This window comes from Nesoenas mayeri (genome assembly GCF_963082525.1).
Source record: "Nesoenas mayeri genome assembly, chromosome: 1".
NCBI lineage: Eukaryota > Metazoa > Chordata > Aves > Columbiformes > Columbidae > Nesoenas > Nesoenas mayeri.
The window spans coordinates 206,251,628-206,276,566 of NC_137541.1; the positions used below are offsets into that span (position 1 = coordinate 206,251,628).

At 40.1% G+C, this 24,939-nt stretch overlaps 1 protein-coding gene across 5 annotated transcripts in view; it reads right to left on the reverse strand.

The window, feature by feature from the left end:
• The window catches only part of DLG2 (discs large MAGUK scaffold protein 2), a gene marked incomplete at both ends in the record, with an annotated part of 882,996 nt that overhangs the window by 644,344 nt on the left and 213,713 nt on the right, over positions 1 to 24,939 (reverse strand). Inside the window, one exon of one of the 5 annotated variants that reach the window (XM_080346628.1) lies at positions 14,378 to 14,476. The exons of the other annotated variants lie outside the window; for them this stretch is intronic. Coding sequence (XP_080202754.1) covers positions 14,378 to 14,476 — 99 coding nt within the window. Of the gene's footprint in view, positions 1 to 14,377; positions 14,477 to 24,939 lie in introns of those variants that run through there. 5 annotated transcript variants of the gene reach the window in all.

Here is a 24,939-nt window from a genome sequence, read left to right on the forward strand (position 1 = left end):
TACAAGTACAAAAACTATTCAGGTCTTTCTGGTTTTCAGCACCTTCACTTTTTGTCCTGCTACAGCTTCATTATTTTCTTATTCTTTGCAGCACACACTAGTCTTTTTGGATGAAAACAAACCCTGCCATATTAGACACATCAGGAAAATGAATTTTGGCTTGCAGCTGGTAAATGAAGATTATTACAACTTTTATTTATAATATCTAAGGAACACCAAAGAAATGCAGTGTTTATTCTAATTTATCAGTTTTGTATGCACTGACTTGTACTAAAAAAGTCATCTAATGCATGACTACATTAGTCTTCTTTGGAAAATTTTGTGCCAAAACTTGTTGGCCCTAAGTCCAACTAAAATCCAACAGATACCAAACCACATGTAGTGTTGTAGTTTATATGCATTTGATGCTCTGTGGGGCTTTTATTAAGATAATCCAAGAAAGAAAAAGCAAGAGAAGTCAGTCTTCTGCGGCCTTTCACCCTTTAATATGGAAGCAGAATTTTCAGACCAAATAGTCATATTACCTTAGATACCAACCCTGACTGAGATCTGAAAAAATTTTGCACGTAAGCATCTCAATAAAAAGCCCTAACCCTAATTTCTGAATCTAAACTACACCAAAGGATAGAAATTTCAAGTGCTGTACCTTGGTCTTTACATCAGTCATTTATGTGGTTTAGCCAAATCTGGAATTACTAACATGGTGGTATTTCACTATGATATGTTTTATCAGTCTGACTTTGGTCTCTGCATCAGCTTCTCACTGTCTAACTAGGTGAATAAATTACATAGGAAATTCAATCAGAATCTGCTCTCTTTCCCTTTATTGGCTTATTTTAATTTTAGTTGTTCCTAATTCAAGGAGTTAAAACCTTCTTAAGAAATAAATGCTTTAAATACATTGTTAGGATTTATCTTATTAGAGTTTTTGACAACAAATAATTTTATTTTGTACTGCACTATTCAAAGTCTTGTTTGACTTCTCACTCTTGCATAAGAAATTTTAGGGACTTCTATATAAGGCAAATAGACCTCTGTATCACAAACATTTTTGACACTTTTGAATGAATCTTTACAGCCTGAAACAGACACTGCAATTCTTCCACCCACCATCTCATCCAAGGCCTACAGCCACCAAATTTCCAGAATTTAAGAGGGGGAGTCTTGCTAATGTACCAGGTAAGTATAGAGTTGAGTGACTTGTTTGTGCATATGCACATCTGTGTGAGAGGGTACGGACACATTTCTCTATTCCTGTCTGTCATTTGTCATAGAAATGCCCCATTAACTTCATTTTCCTTCTCAACCACATCCACTGACCTGGGGTCTAACAGTGAATTTTAAGTGAGAGCTACAAACAGCAAAGAAAGCACATATGCATATTTGAGAAGTAAATCAAAACAAAGTAGGAGGTAAGACATAAGGGCTGAATAAAGGAAGCTCTGGAGGAAGAGAATAACCAATGGTCATCAGACCCTTGGAAGTTGCTTAATTGCCATCAAAAGCCAAGGGGGCTGGTACCTAAGTCTCTCGAGGATCTCAAACTCAGAGTCTCACAAAAATCTACCTAGACATTTTTACTAATAGAGGAACTGAAGCACAAAAGATGAAATCCTAGTCCCTGTGACAGCAGCCCCTACCATCCTAGCAAGCCCCTGGCAATACTCCCAGTTTTATCAAAAGGGATTAGATCGACTCTCTCCACATCTTTTTGTGGATCAATGGAAGAACAGGGATTAATGCTCAGAACATTTAACCTCTTTTGCCTTGTTTTAAGCCCTGGATTATGCTTCCAAAATTTCCTTCTGTTTTAGCTGAAGAGATATTTCACCTGGCACTGTTTAAAACCCAAACCATTTCTTCTGCAAAGTGAGGTGTACGGCTGCATGCTAAATCAACTTTCATTTCTCCTGCTTTCAGTGAAATTTGGATTAGGTGATTTATAGAGGTCCTTTCCAATCAACATTTCTATGATTCTGTGATTACTTTGTACAGATTCTTATCATGTGAGATGACCCTTTCTTATCTAGGCTCCTTTCTTTTATGAAGAAACTGAAAACAGAAGAAATGTCATCAGACTACAGAACAACTAATCCTTATTTAATAACAGAAACTTTATTAACTAATGGAGCCCTACGCCATCCCCACTGGTGAATACAAATAGTCAAGAAGTAGCTGGTATTTGCACACAGAATGTGGATTAGTTTGAGAGCAGCTCTGTCTCTCTGGCTCAGCACACCAAACACTTTTATTCCAATTATACTGGAAAGTAGTAGCTGCTAATGCTCTGTGAAAAGGTGCTACCATCCAGCATCAGTAAGAGACTTATACATCAGATCCATAAGGATTAGGCAATAGCAGACAGCAAATTAAACCTCTGATTTAGGAAACCAGCTCCAGCAAAAGAAGTAATAGCCTGAGGTTCAGCTCCCGGATCTGTGAGGGAGATGATGGTCCTCGGTCCCTACAGCTGTACCCGGCCTGAGGAAACAAGCGTGAAGCTCAGCAGCTCTACAACAATAACACTTTTAATACAAAAGCTCCTTCTTCGTAACCTGATCTTGCAGGAGGTGCAACAGGTTCATCTGTAATACATCTACATACACAAAATTAGATACTGAAGTGCATTTTCTAGGTCATCTTCTTATCCCTCATCTGCTCTCCCCCTCCTCCCCGGAGTTTTCGTAATTGTGCTGGGTAGGAACACGTTTCAAAACGTATCACCAAATTTTGCCTTATGAAAACGTATTGTCCTGGTTATTTTATATCCCAAACTATTTTGCATGTAATATTAGTCCTCAGTTAACTTCACCACTGTAAAAATGTTTTCTTATGTAGTCAAGTGTTTAGTTCCTACCCCACTGATTTATTGTCTTATTTAAGCCAAAGACCAGAGATCCAAGTGCAAACACTAACACAGACAGGGGAATGTAGTGAGTAGGAAAGTTAAAAATTTTAGTTATTTTATAGGTGCAAAACACTGTTACTAACAGTACTGAAAAGACCTTCAGTTACAGCTCTGCAGATTGATGTTTCCTGGATTTGATGGGACTCTATGGTGCTTTGCTTAATTCATTGTAAACTACAGAATCTGGAGTTTAATGTGTAGTTTAGGTGAGCCATAAGGCCATCTGAACTGGGCTGAATGTCCTTCCTAGGATCAGCCTAACCAGAATTCCTGGACAGTCACAAAATCTGTGTGATGCAGTTACTGATTTGCCTCTTTGCAACAGGCTTATGTCCCTCTGCTTGTCTGCATCATGCCTCATATCATCCCATGACTATTTTTAAACAATATCTTTACAAAATAAAAACTCAAATAACCAGAGCTCTGGAAAATGTTTCTCCCCTACAGCAAGTCTATATAATAAATCAGGTGATAGTAGTACCACTTGAATAGGTGGAGATAAGAGCCTGACAGCACTTTCTTTTCAAACCCTCTTTTTCCAGGGACTTGAAATTCAACCATAACAATTTGCCACGGGCAAAAATTGGGATGTGAAAGCTCAGACATGGAGGAAAAACTTTAAAAAAAGAAGATGAACTGTAGTATTTCAAGTTATGCCTGAAATAAATACAGTGGGGAGAGCGCTGGACAGCCAAAAATGAGGAGGAGATGCTTTGATTTTCATTAATGCCATTGCTTTTTCACTTATATCATCCCCTGTCTTGCCTCACCATGGCTGTATATTGGTTCTTAAAACCAATAGTACATTGCACTTACACTGTTCATTTCCTTTCAGTGCTGTGTACCTGCAATAATTATTATTTCTCAAAACTCCTCTGAGGCAGGTATTACCAACTTAATTTTCTAGAAAGAGACGCAAGGCACAATTTGCCCCAGGCCACAACACAACTTTGACGTGAAAGCCAAGAATAGAACTAAGGAGTTCCTCTTCCCTGTCCTAAATAGAAGCCACAGACCCCTCCCTGCCATTGACTGTTTTCTCAGTGTTTTGTGGAGGTGATTATACTGTTAGGGAACTATGTTTACTACAGACTGGGATATCCCTGGTATATATGAGAATTTCAAGGCATCTCACTGCCAGCTGACAATGCGTCTCAGGAACAGTCTAAGTGCCAGGACTAACATACTTTCACGACATACTTTAACAGGTGGTGGTTTTAAGCTATATGCCAGTCTTCCAAGGTGGTAGACAAGCGTGCATTACTAATATAAATGCCTTTATAGATAGGCAATCTAGTTTCTTAGCATGATCCTTGATTCCCAGGCCAACTGACTGAGAGAGGCTCATGTCGATGTTGCTACTAACGTGGCATTTTTATTAAATGAAACTGAGGAGATGTGTGGCAGGCTTTCAAATATGATGTAAAGGCAAGGGGCAGAGGTGGGAGGTGTGCAAGTAATCTTCCCTGATGCAGTCTGATCCATGCTCCCTCTTGGAAAGAGTCCCTGAAGTGAAAAATCCTTCAAGCCAAGCCCATGAATTGTCTTGAAAGAGCTTGGGAGCACCGCAAAATACAGCCATGTAACAAAACTAACAGTTTTGCAATATGGAAAATCAGGAGTCAAATACTTGAGTATGCTCACTAGCCCTCTTTCATTTATATAGCCTAAAAATTTTGCAGCTGGCCCAAGGTCTGTAGCTACAGGTTTCTCTCCATAGGGGATAAGCTCACTTCTTGCAAAGAAAGGGATGTTATATGTGTCTACATTGTCTTCTGAAGGCAGCTTTATATTGACACAGGCTTTGTACTGTACTTGCCACAGCTATAGAGCTTCCAGGTGATTCATTGTATGGACTTTAGTGCTGACACCAGGTTACATCTTTCTGAAAATTCTTATTGGGCATATTTGATCTTAATTACACTGAACAGCTGTGAGCATCTCCTAAAGGAAATCTCCCCAAAATGATGTATCAGGATTCTCAGAATCAAGGTTTGTGAAATGTCAGTTTGAGTGAAAACTGAGAAACAAAAATTTTCAGTCTCACAGAAAGCCTGATTTCTACCCACATACAACTTCATGGGGATCATTTGCGTAGCTAACGTGCAATTATTCATTGAAGCGAGGTGAAGAGAGCCATTTTTACCTTACAGATTCATAATGACAATACATTCAATAGTCAAGTGACTCAAAGGAATAGCCCAAGTTGCCTTAATACTGCCTTAGGTTATTCTATGCCACCTCTCCTGGGATTACGGATCACTAACTTCTACACAAAGTAGAGGAATTCCCATTAGTAATCTTTATTCCCATTCAGGTTTCCATTGCATTCAATGTGACCCTGAAGTAAATTCTCTTGAAAAATTCTGTCCCTAATGACTATTAATATTTCATCAAATGTTTAAATCTGAAGGAAATATAATCAGAAAAGTAAAAGTAATAAATAGCTATGTTTTAATAATGAGAATATTTCTGACAGCTACACTGGAAACATAACAGCTACTTTTCAAAGATCAGGAGAACTGTTCAGTGACAGTTTTCAGTTTTATTGCTATTATCACTTAAATATATTTATATAACACTTCTTCATCACCATTCTCTTCTATGACATCCTTTGCAGTTAAGATGAATGTCTATATATAGCCTTCTCTTAGTCAGTAATTAGTTTGTAAAATCAAGCAGCTCATGTAACTGCATCAAGCCATTCCAGTATTTATATATTTCTATTTGAAAGTACCTCATTTTATGTAATTATTATGTATAATTTAAATCAAAAGTATATTTAAAAAATTGAGTGTCTGAGCAAACCCTGAACTTCTCCTTCAAAATAATCAGTAACCCTAGTTACGTGCTATCTGCCCTGCTTTTTTCACAGGTGCACTTTATTGTCATGTTTCTAATCCAGCGCTTGTAAACCATGACAACTGACTCTTCTTTATTACCAGATTAAAAAAGAAACCCACTTCCCACCATGGCTATAAAGCACAATTCAGAGCATCATTTAGCTTCAGGTGAATTTTAAGTAAGCTAGAGTGAAGAAAATCAGACTCCATTGCTGTGCGACCAGCAAATATTCTTGTTGTGGTGACAAGAACATGCACAGCAAGTACCATGGGCCACCCAGTCTGGTGTTCAGCCCCTGACAGTTGCTAGAAGCAGATATTCTGGCAAAACATGGAAAAAAGGCCAGTGATTCAAATGACATAGGAATTGAAGATGCCATCTACAACAGAAGTTTATTTCAGTGTATACACTTTTCTAAAAACCCTAAACTTTATTAAAAAAGCCACTTTTAGTGCTGTTTTCTTAATTTAAACTATTTGCACGTTTGTGGTGGAGTGGTTTCTCAGGGAATCTCCTACCATCCACCCATCCCCTTCACAGCATGCAGGGAGCTCGTGGGCAGGACAGCGACAAAAAAAATGAGACACAGCATTCTCACTCAAGCAGAAATATTTTAAACATCTGATCTTGATGCTTTTAGAAAAATGCCTGGGCATCGCCCGCCCAGACGTTGGCCAGTGCCAGGGAGTGACAGCTCGCGAGTGAGCTCACTCCGAATAAGACTGAAATGGTAACACTTGTTTGCATTCCCTGACCGGTGACTCAACTCCTACATGATTGAGGGGATGGATCCGTCATTTCAGAGGATTCATGATCTAACAGCTGGGTTTTTTTTTTCCATTTTCAATTTAGCCAGACCTCACCGGTGTTGCTTTCTCTTCTGCTTGCCTCCTCAGGATCCCTGCCCAGGCTGCTGCCTTCTTTTCCTACCCCCAAGCTGCTGTCTCTGCACCGTCCTTCCTTGTGCCCTTCCTCCACCTGACCCACCTGGATCTTCCTGCTGCTGCCTCCTTACCTCTCCTTAGGCTTCCACCATCCTTGTGCCTCCTGTAGTATTGATTTCTGCAGCATCCATGCTAAGTTCAAGATAACAAACTCCATACTACTTACAAAGATGCAGCCCACTCACCTCAGATACCAGAGTACTTCACCAGTGCAACGCTCCTCGGTGGCTGGGGACAAGAAAGTCTGAAGAGCAGGATTCACTTTATAAAATTTTCAATACCAGGAGAAGTTCCTGGCAGGGTCCCACAGCATTATAACTTGATACTTTGGCCTCGGAAAAGTTCCATCTGGTGGCCTTTGAGCACAATGTATAGTTCATTTTTTCCCCCACACATCGGTGAAGGGTGGGAACTGCTGGGGGGGTTGTACTTGTTCTTAAGCCAAGAGTGTTAAAAGCGTAGGGGGCTAGACAATGCCTAACAGGGAAAAAAAAAAAAAAAAAAGATATGGCCAACTGAATTTGCTTGAGCTTACACCCCATGTCTAGCTTGAATAGATGCTATGCCAGAGAAGAAAACTCTCCTCGCCTTGAGCTCTGTACACTAATGCACAAATCCTCTGTGACACAATTGATCATACTCAGAGCTTCTTGCCAGTGGCAATCCTGCATCTCTTTTCAGTTCCTTCTATTGCTGAGCATTTTTATTTTAACACCACGGTGGCCTAACAAGAGTTACATGTGGAAGTGGGATTTTCAGTGCCACTGTCAAATGTTATGCATAGCAAGTGGCAGTAATGTTCCAGCTGACTTACTCTGCTGATTGTCTATGAATAGGCAGTAAACCCTTTCAGAGAGTTCTGGAGCCCTATGCAATATATCAGTCTCTATTGATGGATCACAGAAATAAAAATGACCATGAATATGTTGTATTTTTACATCTGTTTGGTTCTGGCCCCCAAAAAATCAAAACTAAAATAGGTCAGTGGAGTCAGAGGTTAAGTCCACATCAGCAAGGAGCAGGAGTGGATCCACAGAATGAAGAGGTGGTAAGAAGAATTCAACCACATTATACATGTTTTGTGGTTTACTTTGAAATAGTGCTAATCTGTTTTTATAAACTGAATACCCATAAGATTTTGCAAAGTACTTGGTGTGTTCCTGGAGTGCATCTTTCTGCTTAGTTTAATCAAAACGGCATCCCTTTTCTGTACTCCAAGAGTACTCCATAATGCAAAATAAAGCAGAACACACAGGTAAGGCTGGGAGATTAATTTCAAAAGCTCACAGAATCACAGAATGTCAGGGATTGGAAGGGACTTCAAAAGATGATCCAGTCCAATCTCCCTGTCAGAGCAGGAACACACAGAAGAGGCAAGACAGGAATGTGTCCCGGTGGGTTTGAATGTCTCCAGAGAAGGAGACTCCATAACCTCCCTGGGCAGCTTGTTCCAGTGTTCTGTCACGCTCACTGAGAAGTTCCTTCTCAAATTTAAATAGAACCTCCTGTATTCCAGTTTATACCCATTGCCCCTTGTCCTATCAGTGGTTGTCACCGAGAAGAGCCTGGCTTCATCCTCGTGACACTCACCCTTTATATATTTATAAACATTAATTAAGTTGTTCCTCAGTCTCCTCCAAACTAAAGAGCCCCAGCTCCCTCAGCCTTCCCTCATAAGGGAAATGTTCCACTCCCTTAATCATCTTTGTTGCCCTACACTGGACCCTCTCCAGCAGTTCCCTGTCCTGCTGGAACTGAGGGGCCCAGAACTGGACACAATTTTGCAGGTGTAGTCTCACCAAGGCAGAGTAGATGGGGAGGAGAACCTCTTTGACCTACTAACCACCCCCCTTCTAATACACCCCAGGACGCCATTGGCCTTCCTGGCCACAAGGGCCCAGTGCTGGCTCATGGTCATCCTGCTGTCCAGCAGGACCCCCAGGTCCCTTTCCCCTACACTGCTCTCTAATAGGTCATTCCCCAACTTATACTGGAACCTGGGTTGTTCCTGCCCAGACGCAAGACTCTACACTTGCCCTTGTTATATTTTATTAAATTTTTGCCCGTCCAACTCTCCAGCTTGTTCAGGTCTTGCTGGACAGCAGCACAGCCTTCTGGCGTGTCAGCCACTGCTCTCAGCTTGGCGTTACTAGCAAACTTGCTGATAGTACACTCTATTCCCTCATCCAAGTCATTGATGAATATATTAAATAGTACTGGTCCCAGTACAGACCCTTGAGGGACTCCACTAGATACAGGCCTCCAACTAGACTCTGTCCCACTGACCACAACTCTCTGGCTTCTTTCCTTCAGCCAGTTCACATTCCACCTCACTACCTGATCATCCAGTCCACACTTCCTCAATTTAGCAGAGAAGATGCTGTGGGAGACTGTGTCAAACGCTTTACTGAAGTCAAGATAGACCACACCCACTGCTTTGCCATCATCTAGCCACCTGGTTATGCCCTCATAAGAGTCTATGAGGTTGGTCAAGCATGACTTCTCCTTGGTGAAGCCATGTTGACTGTCCTTAATGACCATCATATCCTTGATATGCTTTGAGATGGCACCAAGGATAAGTCGTTCCATCACCTTCCCAGGGATGGAGGTGAGGCTGACCAGTCTATAGTTACCCAGGTCCTCCTTTTTGCCCTTTTTGAAGACTGGAGTGACATTTGCTTTCCTCCAGTTCCCAGGCACCTCTCCTGTTTCCCAAGACTTAGCAAAGATGATGGAGGGTGGCCTAGCAATGACCTCAACCAGCTCCCTCAGCACCCGAGAGTGCATCCCATCTGGATCCATGGATTTATGGATGTTCAGATTGCTTAACTGGTCCCTAACCCAGTCCTCCTCGACCAAGTCAAACTCTTCCATTGTCCTGCCTTCCTCTGGGGCCTCAAGGTTATAGGGCTCCTTAGGACAGTCTCCGGCAGCATAGACAGAAACAAAGAAGGCATTTAGTAACTCTGCCTGAAAAGCTCATTTATAATGTGAATTAATGTTCCATCTAGTTGTATTCAGAAATCACCTCAGACTGTCACATGCAATGGAAAATCCCCCTTGAGTTCATGGAGATACATCAAGAAGCTAAAGCATGTGAGGCTTTAAGCATGATCTACTGTGTATCATATCTTGTTGGAAAAGCATTTTCCTGACATCTCAAATTACTGTGTCTTACAATAATCAGGTCTAGACTGTGACTACACGGACACAACTCTTAATTAAGAACTAAGTAACATACCAGTGTTTATTCAAGAGACTAATAATGCTGGTACAGAAAACTAGTAGTTTTCTAGTAGTTTAATCATGATAAAAATAATAAATATGAACGTCAAGACATTCAGTTATACACCCTACTATTTTCTAATACTAAAACCTTCCTCATTGCAACAGTTTTGTAAAACACAAAACTTTGGCAGCCTAAAAAACAAGCAGTTTTACTTTCATGCTCACCTTGGAGAGTGGAATAGGTCACTATTTGGCTATTTCAGCTAAAACAGAGGAATCATAGGAAAAAATACCAAAATCAGCTATTGTGCCAGAGGACTGGTTGTGATAAATGTGCTAGGAGGAAAGAAAGGAGGCAGGAAAGAGAAGGAGGTATATCTTATCCCCTTAAAAAGAAAGAAACAAACAAAACTTTCAGTTTTTTCTAGGACAGATATAAACATAAATCTAAATCAAAAGGAAAGTAGGATATATCAAAATACCTTGTCAGGGTCAACAAACATGCAAGTCACTCATCTTTCAATGGAATTACCTCAAGAAATACTTTCAATATCATAGAATCATAGAATGGTTTGGGTTGGAAAATAACCTAGTCCACCCCCTCTGCCATGGGTAGGGACACCTTCCACTAGGCCAGGTTACTCGAAGCCCTGTCCAACCTGACCTTGAACACTTCCAGTGATGGGACATCCACAGCTTCTCTGGGCAGCCTGTTCCAGTGCCTCACCAGCCTCATGGGGAAGAATTTATTCCTTCCATCTCATCTAAATCTTCTGTCTTTCCTTTTAAAGCCATTACCCCTTGTCCTATCACTACATGTCCTTGTAAAAAGTCCCTCTCCAACTTTCTTGTAGGTCCTCTTCAGGTACTGGAAGGCTGCTGTAAGGTGTCTCTGGAGCTTTCTCTTCTCCAGGCTGAACAACCCAACCCTCTCAGCCTGTCTTCACAGCAGAGGTGCTCCAGCTCTCTGATTGTCTTTGTGGCCTCCTCTGGACTTGCTCCAACAGCTCCATGTCCCTCTTTTGGTGGGGACCCCATCACCAGACTCATTACAGCAGGTGGGGTCTCATTAGAGTAGAGGGAGGGAATCAGCTCCCTTGACCTGATGGCCACGCTGCTTTTGATGCAGCCCGGTATGGGGTTTGCTTTCTGGGCTGTAAGCTCACATTGTTTGGTCATGTTGAGCTTCTCATTAACCAGCACCCCTAAGTCCTTCTCCTCAGGGCTGCTCTCCATCTATTCTCTGCCCAGCCTCTATTTGTGCTTGGGGTTGCCATGACCCATGGAGGTAAAGGAGGTAAGACAAAACCATTTCCATATTAGTGTCAGAATTTTGGCTAAAATGTAATTTAGAAATTCTCACTCAATCTGAAATCCCTTCCTGGCACTACTATTAATAATAAAAACAAAATGAACAGGATATTAAGAGGCAGGAGATAACTTTTCTGAATACTCAACGAACTATTACAGGGCCCAGTTCTGCAAAGTGAGTAAGCACATACTGACATTCAAGCGTGCATTGAAGTCTCATCTTCTTCTGTGAGAATCTGATATATGCCTTGGCAATACTGGCACTTCGGGTAGACATTACCTTGCCTTTCAAATTAAACTGCTCTGAATTCTTCGCAATTTCAAGGTCAAGGATCATAAAACTAAGCATCATTAAAAGTAAAGGTCCAAGACAAGGTCAGCTATCGAAGTCCAGGAAATCAAACTGAAAAGGAAAGCTTCCTGCAGGCGCAGTAAAACTCCTCCACTGCCTTTTTTGCAACATATGGTATAGTAAGACATGCACACTCTCTTCCTGCCCCAACAAATTAACTCCCTGGCACCACCTGTTAGGAGTGATCAGACTTGAAAATTATTGCATTGGGAACAGATAAAAATGGGTGTGATGGTTTTGATGTGGTGCAATTCTCTCACTCACTCCTGTACCCATATGAAGACTGTATTTAGCACAAAATTAAAAGTAAACACTGTAAATCAAGAACATAAGCAATATTTCATCCCTATAACTTGCACTGTCCTTTTGAAAGGAGTTAGTTAATAACCTGACCTGGTTATTTTTGTCACTTGGAGGTATTTATCTGAACTATGAATTCCTTTGTTGTCTATCTATGTTTTAGCACTCTCCTTCTACTTGGAGGATCTATTTTCTCCTCTGTCACCCCAAATACAAAGTGTCATTCCTGTAAAATAATCTCCTTCTTGAGTTCAAGAACCACGTGATTGTAGGAGTCATAATATTGTGAGCATGTTTAGATCTATGATTTAATGACATATAAATAAAACATTTTCTAAAAAGAACGATCTTCTTGTTCAAACTTCTGTGCTTGTTAAGAGTGGATTTTCACCCATAAATCTAGAAATATAACCCTATGTGTCCAAAGCAAAAAGTTATATATTTAGATATGAGCTGCAGAACAGAAGGAAATGAGAAAAAGATATTTGACATGAGGTGATGCACTGGTATGTATATAGAATATCTTGTGTTTGCTTGATGGTGGTATCAAAGGACATTAATCTGACATGTGCTGAACCAACCCAAGATAACTCAGTTCACTTGTGCTCTTTCTCATCTTTCTGAAAATGATCACTATCCTACACATACACTTTTCATTTAAGAAGTAGCTCATACACCACCACAGGAAGATAAAACATTGACTGTGAGCAACTTAATGAGCCTGAAGCACTGGAGAGGAATAAAAAAAGTTTGAAATTTATGATTTTTATTCTCCTGCTTCTTCCTAACAGGATCTGTAAATCATGAAAGAACTTAAGTGCATCAAAAAATACCCTTTGAAAATCACACTTACAGGCAGGAATACAAATTGAATACTAGTCCCTAGGCCACTGGCCTACCTTTGTAGAAGAGTGGCTTGCATTAATTTCCCCTGACTGACAATTCACCTTTATTAACTAGAATTTGACACTTGAAAACAAGACGTTTTAAGTTCTTAAAGTTAAAATTTAAAAAAAAATATTAATTGTTCTTATAAAAAAAATGCAAATTAAAGAAGCTTTTAAACTGTTAAACTCTTGATGCTATTTATAACACTAGTGGCATCATGACACAGCAATTAAATTATAACCCTTTCGCTAATAGAACGTATTTTTGCCTGTTTAAAATGGAAGTGAAGAAGCAAGAAACTTTAGTCCAGAAGAGTCTCAAGTAACCAGAGATGTAGGCAGGCTGTAGTTTGAGGAAAAGGAGAAGGCAATCAAATAATAAATGTTTGACTGAAACTTAGTTTAAGTTTATTATATGAAGCAGTAGATGATCTGTCTTTAACCTCTAGCTGAGTTACGTTTAGGGAGCATTGGGTCATCTCTAATATTTTCTATAAAGTTACTTCGTTTTATTTAGGCTACTCTGTCACACAGGAACTTAAAAAATTATACTGTGTTCCCTAGTTTATAGACTATATAATTAAAATTGGATTTTTGTAGCTTAGTCATTTTTGAGGATTAAAAAAGTTACACTGAAGATTTCAAAATAATTACTATCACTACCATTTTTTAATATAACTGCTCATTTCCTACTCTATTTAAACACAGAGGAACAGTTTTAACATCATCCAGTATTGAAGGATAACAAGGGAAAGGAATGGGTCAAAATGTTTTACCCCTCCTGTAAAGTCACCGTGATCCAGTGATCCAAGAACCGAACTTGTTTACCCAAAGATAGTAAGTTTTAAGAACATGTCACCACTTTTGAATTATTTCAGTAACACAACAAACAGCATTAGTTATACTTTAATGTCAAGACAGATTCTATATGGGTAAAAATACAGTCCAATCCAATACCTTTGTTAAAATATTTGGGGTGGGATTGCATTACACAGCCAGAAAAGAAACTTCTCTGGCTAACTGCGCCACCTTTTGATTTAAATTTAAAAGAGAAATTAAACAATTGTCCAGTCTCTATAAGAAAACACTTATTTAAAGATATTCCTGTAGACTTAAAAATGTGTTCAGGAGCTTACTTTACTTGTCTCTTACAGAGAAGTGCAGGGCTGTATGCTTTAGTATTGCTCTTATTGTTAAAAGCCATGTCAGCAATACAAACAGAAAAAATATGTTCATTCTAGCTGGTTTGTGTTTTTGTAATAACAGTATACACATCAAAATCAATAAAGCCAGGCAAACGGCAGAGTAGTGGTTTAGTAATCTTAGCACTGTTAGCTAAGTATACAATCAACTCTAAAACAAATGCTTCATAATCCGTTAGATTTTCCTATGTAAATCTATGCTCGTACAACCCTGGGAAATAAGAAAGCTTTACTTCTCATTTTTTTTTCCTAACATTTAAAACGTATCGGCTGTAAGCCCTAATTTATAGCCAGCGTATCGCAATTTGCACTGAAATCTCTAGTCAGACATGAAATTAAACAGCACAGATATTCAAAGGAGTTACAGCATGCATTTAAATACATTAACCACATCCTACCTTGCATCCAAACATCAACGATAAAGTGTTGTTGGTGCATGCAACTTTGCAGTGGCAAATCATTGGTGTAAAGCAGTCAGGATTTTTAACAATAGGGCACATTCCTTTAGTGCTGCAGTAGTTGCAGCCTACTGAAGGCTAAAAACAAGTAGCTAATCCAGCACATGGAGTGGCAACATATGCTGCTCAACAGCTAGCTTTTCTCTTGCTGGTCAGAAGCAGCCTGCTTGAATCTCTACCTGTGTCCCATTCAGCCATCCCCTTCGTTGTTGATGAATCAACGATGCAGCATTGATCACGAATCTCAGGATTTCCCTTCCTCTGGGAAATTAGTTTTTACATCGGGAAAAAAAGAAAAAAAAAAAAAGAAAAAAAAAAAAAGAGAGAAATGGAAATGAGGGGGACTAGCAGGTGTGGCAGTATTAGCATGTAAAAGGATGTAAACGCCTACTCATAACAATCACATAAGATTGTCATGCTAGCTGAAGTGGGCTGAAATTATTCCATCGGAAGAAAAATACTGCAGCTCCTGATTTGGTAAAAAGCCAGTGAGTTGCTGCAATACATAGTCATTGTGGGGAGAGAAGAGAAAAAAAAGTACTTATCTAAGAAGCCAGAATCCTCAGCCTTTATCAGTATGCATTCCAGTAAGGATTCCCTTCCCAGCGCCTCCCCGAGAAAAAGAATCAAATCAGTCACAACTCCGGAGAAGCGATGACCTTTGCTTTCCCCAAAAAGATGAATCTCAGCATGAAACAAACTGTACTCAAAGCTGAAAATCCCAGATGCTGGGAGTTTGCAATCAGAGAAATACAAGTAACATTTATCCAATCCTGGCTTGCCACATGGGAGCTTTCTCCAGGCACAAATTTACAAATAGACAGGTTGAAGGATTGCAGGAGACACTGAATAAAGAGATGAAGTTACACGGAAAATGCACCGGCATGAAGCTTAAAAACATAACCCTCTTTAAACTCTGCTTTTGAGGCAAAGGAACTAATGACTCCAGCTAGTACTGTTATCCCATAACCTGCAAACGGCTTGTTGTATTCCAGAAATGCAATAATTAAAGAAGTTTAGGAGCATAACGCTGGTTTGGATTCAGTTACAGCTGTCGCTGTTCCTTCAGTTAAAGCAACACCAGCCAAAAATGCATAATAAAGCATTTGGGTGAGCAAACCGCTAGCTGTGCTTTTTAAGAGGATTATTTATATATGAAAGTTGGATGAATATTTCCTCCAGTTTTAGGTTTGGTCGTGGCAGGCACACAACTATAAAATGAAAAAGGCTACAACACAGAAAGTGAAGTGATGTCTTCAATGATTTCACAGCTGATAGCAAGGTAAACCCAGCAGTTGTTTCACAGTGACTTGACCCTGTTTTTTGTGACTCACTAAGCTCTGCTCATCAAATTAGAACTCTTTCTAAAGAAATGAGAGCAGCTTGTCTCCCTGGCAATCGCGAGTGAGTTCTTAAGGCACAACTGAAACAATTTTCTGTGATAAAAACAAACTAGAAATTTGTTATACAATAGACTGGAGAAAATGGCAAATAGAGATCTCTGCATGCAGCCAGGTCAAGCAGTATAGAGGGTGAATGGTACAGAATTTTTTAATATATCTGCCTAACACTGCAGACCCTAATGTAGGAGACCACTTCTATTAGGATCCTGTATTTATGTAAATACATATACATGCATGTGTATTGCATGGACGTATACATCTAAATTTTCAGTATAATTTCCTCAAAATTACCTACCCTTGCTTTGCAAAGTTCAAAAACATTAGAGAACCATTTCCTTAAACAATTTTTGATCCTAATTTTTCTTTTGCACCATAAAATAACTTTATTTTTATGCGATTTTTTTGTGTAGCTAGATTTCAGCTTGGCATATTATTTTCTGATTATTGTTTCTCACTCTATATTTTCAAACTTTGAGCTTTCAAGCTCAATAAAATGACAGTAGTCTCTAGATTGAAGTGACAGATTCCACAATTAGAGTTACAACCCAGTTCCATTTCTGAAGATTTATTTCTTGCAAATAACAGGGCCTTACAACCCAGTGTCCTCAATTCACTCAGCTCATACTTTTTTTTTCCTAACAGCCTGGACATGAGTACTACATGTCATGGGAACTCACTATGCAGATGCCAATCAATCAGCTATCAATAATTCAAGTTTGTCTGACCTGTTAGTCCAAAGTGCCATCGCAGCAGCGCTTCTTTCTGACTTGCTGTGCTAGTTACCATCAGAAACAGTGACTGAGCCTGTTTAGAAACGTACTATGGTGACAAACAGCAGCCGTAACACTGCTGAATCTTTGATCTGTTTATTCCTAGCTTGCCTGTCTCATTATTAAGCTCTATATTATACCACTTTTCTTTCAAGTACTGTCTCTCGCATAACCAGCACTGGTGTAAATATAGAAAAGTGTAGTTTCCATGACAATACATTCCATAGTTACAGCCAGCAGGCACTATCATTAAAACATGAATCACAGTGCTACCTTAAGGTGTGAGCACACTACATTACTGGCCTTAGAAGCGTTAATTTGGGATGGGGGTGGCATGACAATATTTTTAGGAGACATTACTACAAAATGCCAGAAAACTGTGCTACTTAACTGTTTTAGCAGTTCTAATATCCACCCATCTTAGACATTTAAGTGATCAGTAACACTCTCAATCTGTCCTAATCATTAGCATTTTTAATATAAGAATACATTGCATCTGCACTTTTCAATGTTTTAAACACAATGTTCTGATTTAAAACTGGACTCATAATCACAAAAATGTGATTCCCAAATAATATTCACAGGACCTAATTAAAATCACCTGCATTTAATTCCAAATTAAGATTTCAAAGAGGGGAAGGAAAATCAGCCAGTTAGCCTCTTGGATCTTTTGGATCTGACTGCATTCAGCTGGCTCATGCTCTCAACGGGGAGGACATATCTGTTCATTAAAATTCCCATTTCTTCCCCAGTTCCTGACACTATTGCAGATTTTCAACCAGAATAGTTTTCACCTGTGATTTCATTTCAGTGTTAAGATGCATCAAACACCAACTGCCTGAGTATTGCGCAAGGCATGAAATACATCTCTTCACACTTAAAATAATTGTTACTTTCAAGTGAAAAAGAGTTACCAGATGCACAGTCACTTGGGAAAAGATCAGAAAAGGAAGAATAATTCCAATGACAGATTGGAATAATAACTCATATCGCAATTGGCCAAGACATTTATTTCAATTAAGTGACAACCACATATAGGAAACTGCCATAGGAAAGCATTTTCTCAGAGATCCTTCTCTGTTTTTTTTTCAGTAGCACTCATGAGAGACACAGAAGTAAACTGCTAATTGCAATGAAAGGCATTTAAATCAAAGTCACACTGCAGGAGCAAGGGTTCTTGGAAAATCTACATCCACATTTACGCTGTCTAATGGGATACACAGAAGAACATACATACTGTGTCTTACCACATGAAAAAGAGAGTCCACAGGTCAGGAATTGGATTAGGTGACCTTTGAAGGTCCCCTCCAACCCAAACTATTCTATGATTCTATGATTTGCTGGGTTTTGTGAGCCCTCCACCTTTCTTTGAACTGGAGTGCACTGGTGCAGCCTCCTTGCCCACAACCACTTTGGGGATGCTCAGAAAACTGCAGTGGGGCAATTGTCAGAAGCTTTGAGTAAAATGACCCTGTCAGTGACTAAAAGTCACCTGCTGCTGTCTGAGCTTAGTCTTTGCAAAAGTTACTCTCTCCCCGGATTTGGGGAACAAAAAATCTTGTTCTACTTGTCATTTCCATGTGGTCTGTTCAGCTGGTAAAATTTCTCTTGCTCTACCAGTCTCTCTGGCAGTTGCCTTCACCTAGCCTTTCCAGGTTCTCCGATGATGTCTGCCTTTCACAATGCACCTCTATGTGGAAATAGATGAATTAACTTGGAACAATGGAGTTGCATTTCTGGAAGCGTTTTCTCTACTCGACTTTTTGTTTCATTGCTATACCATTAAAAATTCTTCTAACCCATCACCACATCTGTTAGATACCAGAAGATCAAGATAATCTATAGACCTTTGGCCAGGCTATACGCATTGTTAACCTTCTTCTAATCTTTTGTTAAAATTCAAAATCACCTTCTCTGCTACTCTTCTCTCAATTCCCTGTACGCTAATCAAGCCTCCTAAAAACTAAGCCTGTCTCTGACAATGATTAAAGAGAAGTTGTCTTCTCAAAAAAATTATATTAGATGAAAGAAAAAGGGAAAAGGCTTGTTACACCACAGGCAGCAGGCACAAAATGAACCAGAGACTATAAATATAAAACAAACTTGAAAGATCCCCCATTGAAATAGAAATGACTGCACACAACTCTGTTATATGTTCCTTAAGAACAAAACAATCTCAAACCTCTATTACAAACCAAAAGGACTCTACATAGGGCATTTCAAGGACCTTGACTGTATCTACTGCTTTATTTTGCTGATATTCGTTTGTTGCTGAGTAAAATCCACTTGCCTTTGGAACCATTATTATAGAATTATAGAATCAATCATAGAATAGTTTGGGTTGGAAGGGACCTTCAAAGCTCATCTAATCCAACCCGTGCCATGAGCAGGGTCACCTTCACCCAGCTCACGTTGCTCAGAGCCCCATCCAGCCTGGCCTGGGATGTCTCCAGGGATGGGGCATTCACCACCTCTCTGGCCAACCTGGGACAGGGTTTCACCACTCTCATTGTAAAAAATTTCTTCGTCATGTCTGGCCTGAATCTCTCATCTTTTAGTTTAAAACCACCACCCTTTGTCCTGTCACAACAGGCCTTGCTAAAAGTCTGTCCCCATCTTTCTTACAGGCCCCATTTAAGTACTGAAAGGCCGCAATAAGGTCTCCGCGGAGCCTTCTCCAGGCTGAACAAGCCAACTCTCTCAGCCTGTCCTCATAGCAGAGCTGTTCCAGCCCTCAAATCATCTCACTGGCGTCTTCTGGACCCTCTCCAACTTGTCTGTGCCCTTGTTATGTTGGGGGCCCCAGAGCTGGATACAGCACTCCAGGTGGGGCCTCACAGGAGCAGAGTAGGGGGGCAGCATCATCTCCCTCGATCTGTTGGCCAGATTCTTTTTGATGCAGCCCAGGGTATGGTTGAAATTCTGGGCTGCAAGCACACGTTGTTGAAGCCCACCCAGGAAAGACCCTACAGTCACCGATATCAGCTCAAAACCAGCTAAAATTGATGGAGGAGCTGCTATTTTGTGATCTGTCCACCCCTAATGGAAAGCTTTGTTTGAATTTGCAATAAAGGGTAATAAGAGTTTGAATTTTCAACCCCACTCTTAGAAATGGGAATAAAGTGACTTTTTTTGTGTGTCCAAAGGCTCTAGGACTAGACTAGATCTGGGACAGTTCTGCCATAAGAAGGAGATGAATATGACCATTGAGGTGAAGGTTGGACAGAGAGCCCCAGGGACATTCCCAGGGACAGGTTTGCTACTTATTTGGGATGCTGTTGTGACTGCTGGGACCCACTTCTTCCACTTTCATGAGTAGCAGCTGATACATCTCACATGGTGTTTTGTGGCTGCTGGCTTGGCTTTTCCAAATCTCTGTATATAGGATCATAGAATCATAGAATCACAGAATGTCCTGAGTTGGAAGGGACTCACAAGGATCATCAAGTCCAACTCCTGTCCCTGCACAAGACAACCCCACAGTTCACACCGTGTGTCTGAGCACATTGTCCAATCTCTTCATGAACACTGTCAGGCTTGGGGCCGTGACACCTCTCTGTCGAGCCTGTTCCAGCGTCCAGCACCCTCTGGGTGAAGAACCTTTTCCTCATGTCCAACCTAAACCTCCCCTGGCACATCTTCCTGACATTCCTTTGGGTCCTATCATTGATCACCAGAGTGAAGAGCTCAGCGCCTGCCCCTCCTCCTCCCCTTGTGAGGAACCTCTAACTATGATGAGGTCTCCCCTTGAGGTGAGTTGCCAGTTGGTTCCTGCCAACAGCAGACTCTGCTGGTGGAGAGCTGCTTTGCTTTACCTAGAGATAAGAGCATGAACAGCTCATGGAGCTAGAACGTTCTCTTCAAGTACCTTGAGATCACAGCATGGAGGAAAATAGATCAGCAGAGGACAGCTCAGATGCTCTGAAAAACAACTATGCATCAAGAATTCAGATGCAGCTTGGAAAGTATTTTATGACTTAATCTCTCCACCTGAAGATGGAGATAATGCCTTCCAATTAAATGCCCATATCTCTAATACACAGTCATATAAACAGTGATTTTTAAGTTAATGGGAATACTCTTACAAAAAGTACTCATGCTTATAAGTGGTTACACATTTTAAAGTGCCATATTACCAGCATAGTTTTACATTTTTAACTGGTGGAAAACTATCTGAATTATTTCTGAAAATAATTTTGATCTGTTAAATCATTTACAAAGTCACCAACTGCATATAACTTTTTAAACTTCTTTACCCAGGTATAAATTTAAAAGATAAATGAAAGAAGGTAGAAAAATTACTCCAATTAAATATCAGCTTGAAGGACAAAAAATGAGCATATTACTGCCAGTCCTCAACAGCTAGGAAACAGCTCTTCTTTTCTGAAGATTCCTATTTATAACTTGAGTTAGAATTTTTCTGTGACAAATTCAACAGGAAAAAAGCCCTGGTCCTGCCAACACAGTGGGAAAACATGCACACAGCACTTTCAGAATATATATGCCCCACTTTAATGTCATTATATAGACCTACTGATTTATTCAAGTGATTATAGCATAACACACAGGCATCTCAATAAGCATGAAACAATCAATTGAGCCACCACACGCTAGAGCTCACCAAGGACTAAGAACTCCGGTATTTACCCAGACTGCTGGGGCAAAAGAGGAGTTAGCCTACATCAAATTTGGTGTTCCTACACTGTTGCTAGCACTGAACTACCTAGCTCAGTTATGTCCATATGTACTGAAGTTATTGCACCATACACATGTTTACTACATGCATTAGAGGCATAAGCCTGGCCACAGTCCTACACATGGCCACCACCTCTGCACCCACATCCTTCCTGCTGTGTGCAAGTGGGACTCCCTCAGTAGGAAGTACAATAATTAGTAGCAATTTTCCAGCAATTTCCCTTGAAATCCATGTAAAATTCTACTTCCATAACATCCTTTGGTGAGAATTTCCGCAGGCCTTCTACTTCTCCTATCACAATCTCTTTTTTATTTTGGATCTTGCTCTTGATATCTTTATCAGCTGTCTCAAAATGTTGCAAAGAAACAAGGAACAGTCAACTCCTTTTCATCGTCTCTGTGTAACTTAAAATTTTATAAACCAGTGCTGTATCCTCTGTAACTGGACTCTTTTCCATAATGAAAAGTTGTAGCCTAATACATCTCAGTCATTATAACAACAGGTTTTACACATTTGAAGATGGTTGTTGTTTATCCCAATTTGTTCTACTTACTTGGTTCAAACTTCACCATAGCTCGTACAGTATAAAATCTTTAATGTCCTTGGTCTTTTCCTCTAAAATCTCTCCATCCCTCTCAAAGTGTGCATCCAAACCTTGGCACTGCCCAGCAGAATAATTTCTTCCATCTCTCGCTTACAGGAATTCTCTAAACATAGCTCGAGTATTTTTTAGATTAGCTTTGCAGTAGCCTCACATGCTTCACTGAGACTCACTCTGGGATTAATTTCTATCCAACCCCACCCCATCCTTCTCTGCTGCCTGGTTAATCAATACACATTTGGTATTCATGCAACTGGATATGCCTTCCTACATGCAATACCTCACATTTGTATTGCATGCAATTGCTTTCAGGCCATTTATTTATGTCAACCTTTACACACGCCAGTCCTCCAGCAAATTCCAAGGTGCTCAGGATATAGACTTTATTAAAAAATACTTGGAAGCAATTCTTCCTGAGATTAGACTATTCCGAGCACAGAGTGTTATATCCCCAAAAAGGGTTTTGAAGGGCAAGTCCACTTTCAAGAAATGTGTCTCTGGTTACTGACAAGATATATACACTGCTTAGACCTCATTGCCTTTGAATTATATAGAATTCAAATTTTAGTGATCATTAGTGGCCCATGGAGATGGAAAGTCAATAGGGACTACACCTGGCTGAAGTAAAATAAGGAGTCTATCTCTTTTAAGAGTCATGTGTGAAATGCTCTTATGACCTAAATAAAAGTTAGGAGACAGAAGAAATCACAAAATCAAAACCAAATAAAAAGGCAAGTAAAAAAATCATTATTATTACCTTGGCCATTTCCTGAAAGTGTTTCCTAAAGGACTGGCATTAATTCTCACATGAGGTTCCCACAATTTGCTTTTACTGGAAAGCCAGTACCTATACTACTATTTCTATTACTGAGCAGATCAGACTGCTGCTGGCAGCTCCAGAGAGGAACTACCGGAAACCAGCCTTCATTTCTTGTGTCATATGGCACTACTATTTAGAGATGAATGATAAGGCTAAAGAAAAAGTACTTGATGAAAGCAGAAGTAAAAATAAAACCGATGATGCATCGCAATTCACGAGAAGGTCTGGCTTTTTGGCACTTCGGAGAAATGAATTTTTCACAACATTACTAGCTTTTTGCAAGGAAGTCTGATATCTTGATTGCAAAATGTCATTAAACAAAGCTATAATTTCAGGCAGACAAAAATAAATAAATAGATATATAGATAAATAGATAAATAAATGGACCAAGCCTAAAACTAAATAGCATTTTATAAAGTCTTACATTACTTGCTCCATATTATTATTGTTCAGACTTGCTATGGCTAAAGGTGGAGGCACCCTGGCTAGGTGCAAATCAGAAACACATTTCACATGAGAGACGAACACAGGCTGTTGCCACATGTGCTACAAGCAGGAGAACACCTTTGGTTTCTTCTGTGAGGACTTCCTTTTCTCAGAAATACTCCCTGATATATGGAGAAGGAAGACTTGATTAATCAGATGTTTGATTTTTTTACAATTTTTCTATGGATAAAAATATCTTTCCCAGTTCCCACTAAAAGTGAGTGTTTTTCCAGCAGTTCCCAGCAGTCAGGAAGATTATTACTGCTTTGCCTCAGATTTTCTTAAGATGAAATTCTGTGTTCATTTCTGGCAAATGCCACTATTCTCAAAGCTTTCAGTATTTAACTGCTTTTCAGCTATGAAATTCTCAGCCCACAAATAAAATAAAATAAAATAAAATAAAATAAAATAAAATAGAAAACCCCAAACCCTACTATACTTCACTGCAACATCAGCAGAAAGCAAATAAGAGATGAAATTATGATCACAGCTAAATTCTCCCGCAAGTTTTCCAACAAAACTATAGCAGAAACCGACAGATGACAACATCTGTTTAGGCTCGTTGTTTGCCAGCTCTTCTAACTCCACCGTGCTCAGGATGGGCCATGAATGTTGGCCCTGGACACATTAGGTACACAGGATCCCCTTAGGTGACCCTGACAGTGTAATTTGGGGAAGAGAGATTGCAAATCCCACTGTTAAATGTGTCCATTCCACAACTGGGAAACAATTATTGTCAATGATTGAAAACTGTCAATGCCCATCTTTTTATTTTTGGAAAGGGGGCTGACCTTGACTCCAAACCCCACGGAGATGCCAACCAGCTGAGCCGCTAATAACAGCAGGGGCCCACTGGAGGAAAATGCCTCTGAAAGACTTTTTCTCTTATCAGCTGTTCCTGTGTGTCTTGCTCTGTAGCCTTATCAGTTTTTTACAGTGGTGAAAGAAAAGGCTATCCAGTGAAATCTAGGATGGTGTTGCTTTTGTGGTTTTAATATTGTGGCATGGACAATGGCTTCTCTCTGTCTCCATGGGCTTATGCCCATCATCATGGCTATAAAAGCAAGACTGCAAAGCCTTGTGGGACACAAAAAACAGATGGAGGGTGAGAAAGCCTAAACCTGGGTTGCCTGGGAATCCCACCAGTCTTCCCATTCATGGAAGCTTCTGGACTGGGCACTGTCACGGTACAGGTGCTCCCTCAGTACTCACAGTCCTCACTCAGCACAGGACTGATTACTCCTGGTGAGCATTGACCATTGTCACTTTCCAACATCTTTCTCTTTCTAAAATGGCACTAAAAGTCAGAGCAGGGATTTTCCACCCTGCTGGCACTGCACAAGTGTTCTCTGTTCCCAGGGCTGTGGGAATACCAGCAGGGTCTGTTACTGTTGGCCAAGGTAAAATAGCCCCATAAATTGAAGTCATTAAGGAAAAGCACGTTGCCTCCAGCTCTGTGTCGGTCAGGAACATCTGCTACCTCCAACATTCCACCAGCTGGGGAGGGGAAAGGAAAGACCTTCATAAAATGAATGTTATACAGAGGGGATATCTCCTCTGAAGCTTCCATGGGAATAATAAGATGAAATGAAGCTAAACTTTGGAGAGTTATTGGAGCGCCCAGTTTGCAGTTCTCTATAGATGACACTTCTAATGCCTCAAAGAAGAGGAGCTTAGTGGAAACTCAATGCATTTCTGAGGGAAAGGAGCCAATGCAGCTTAAACTGCT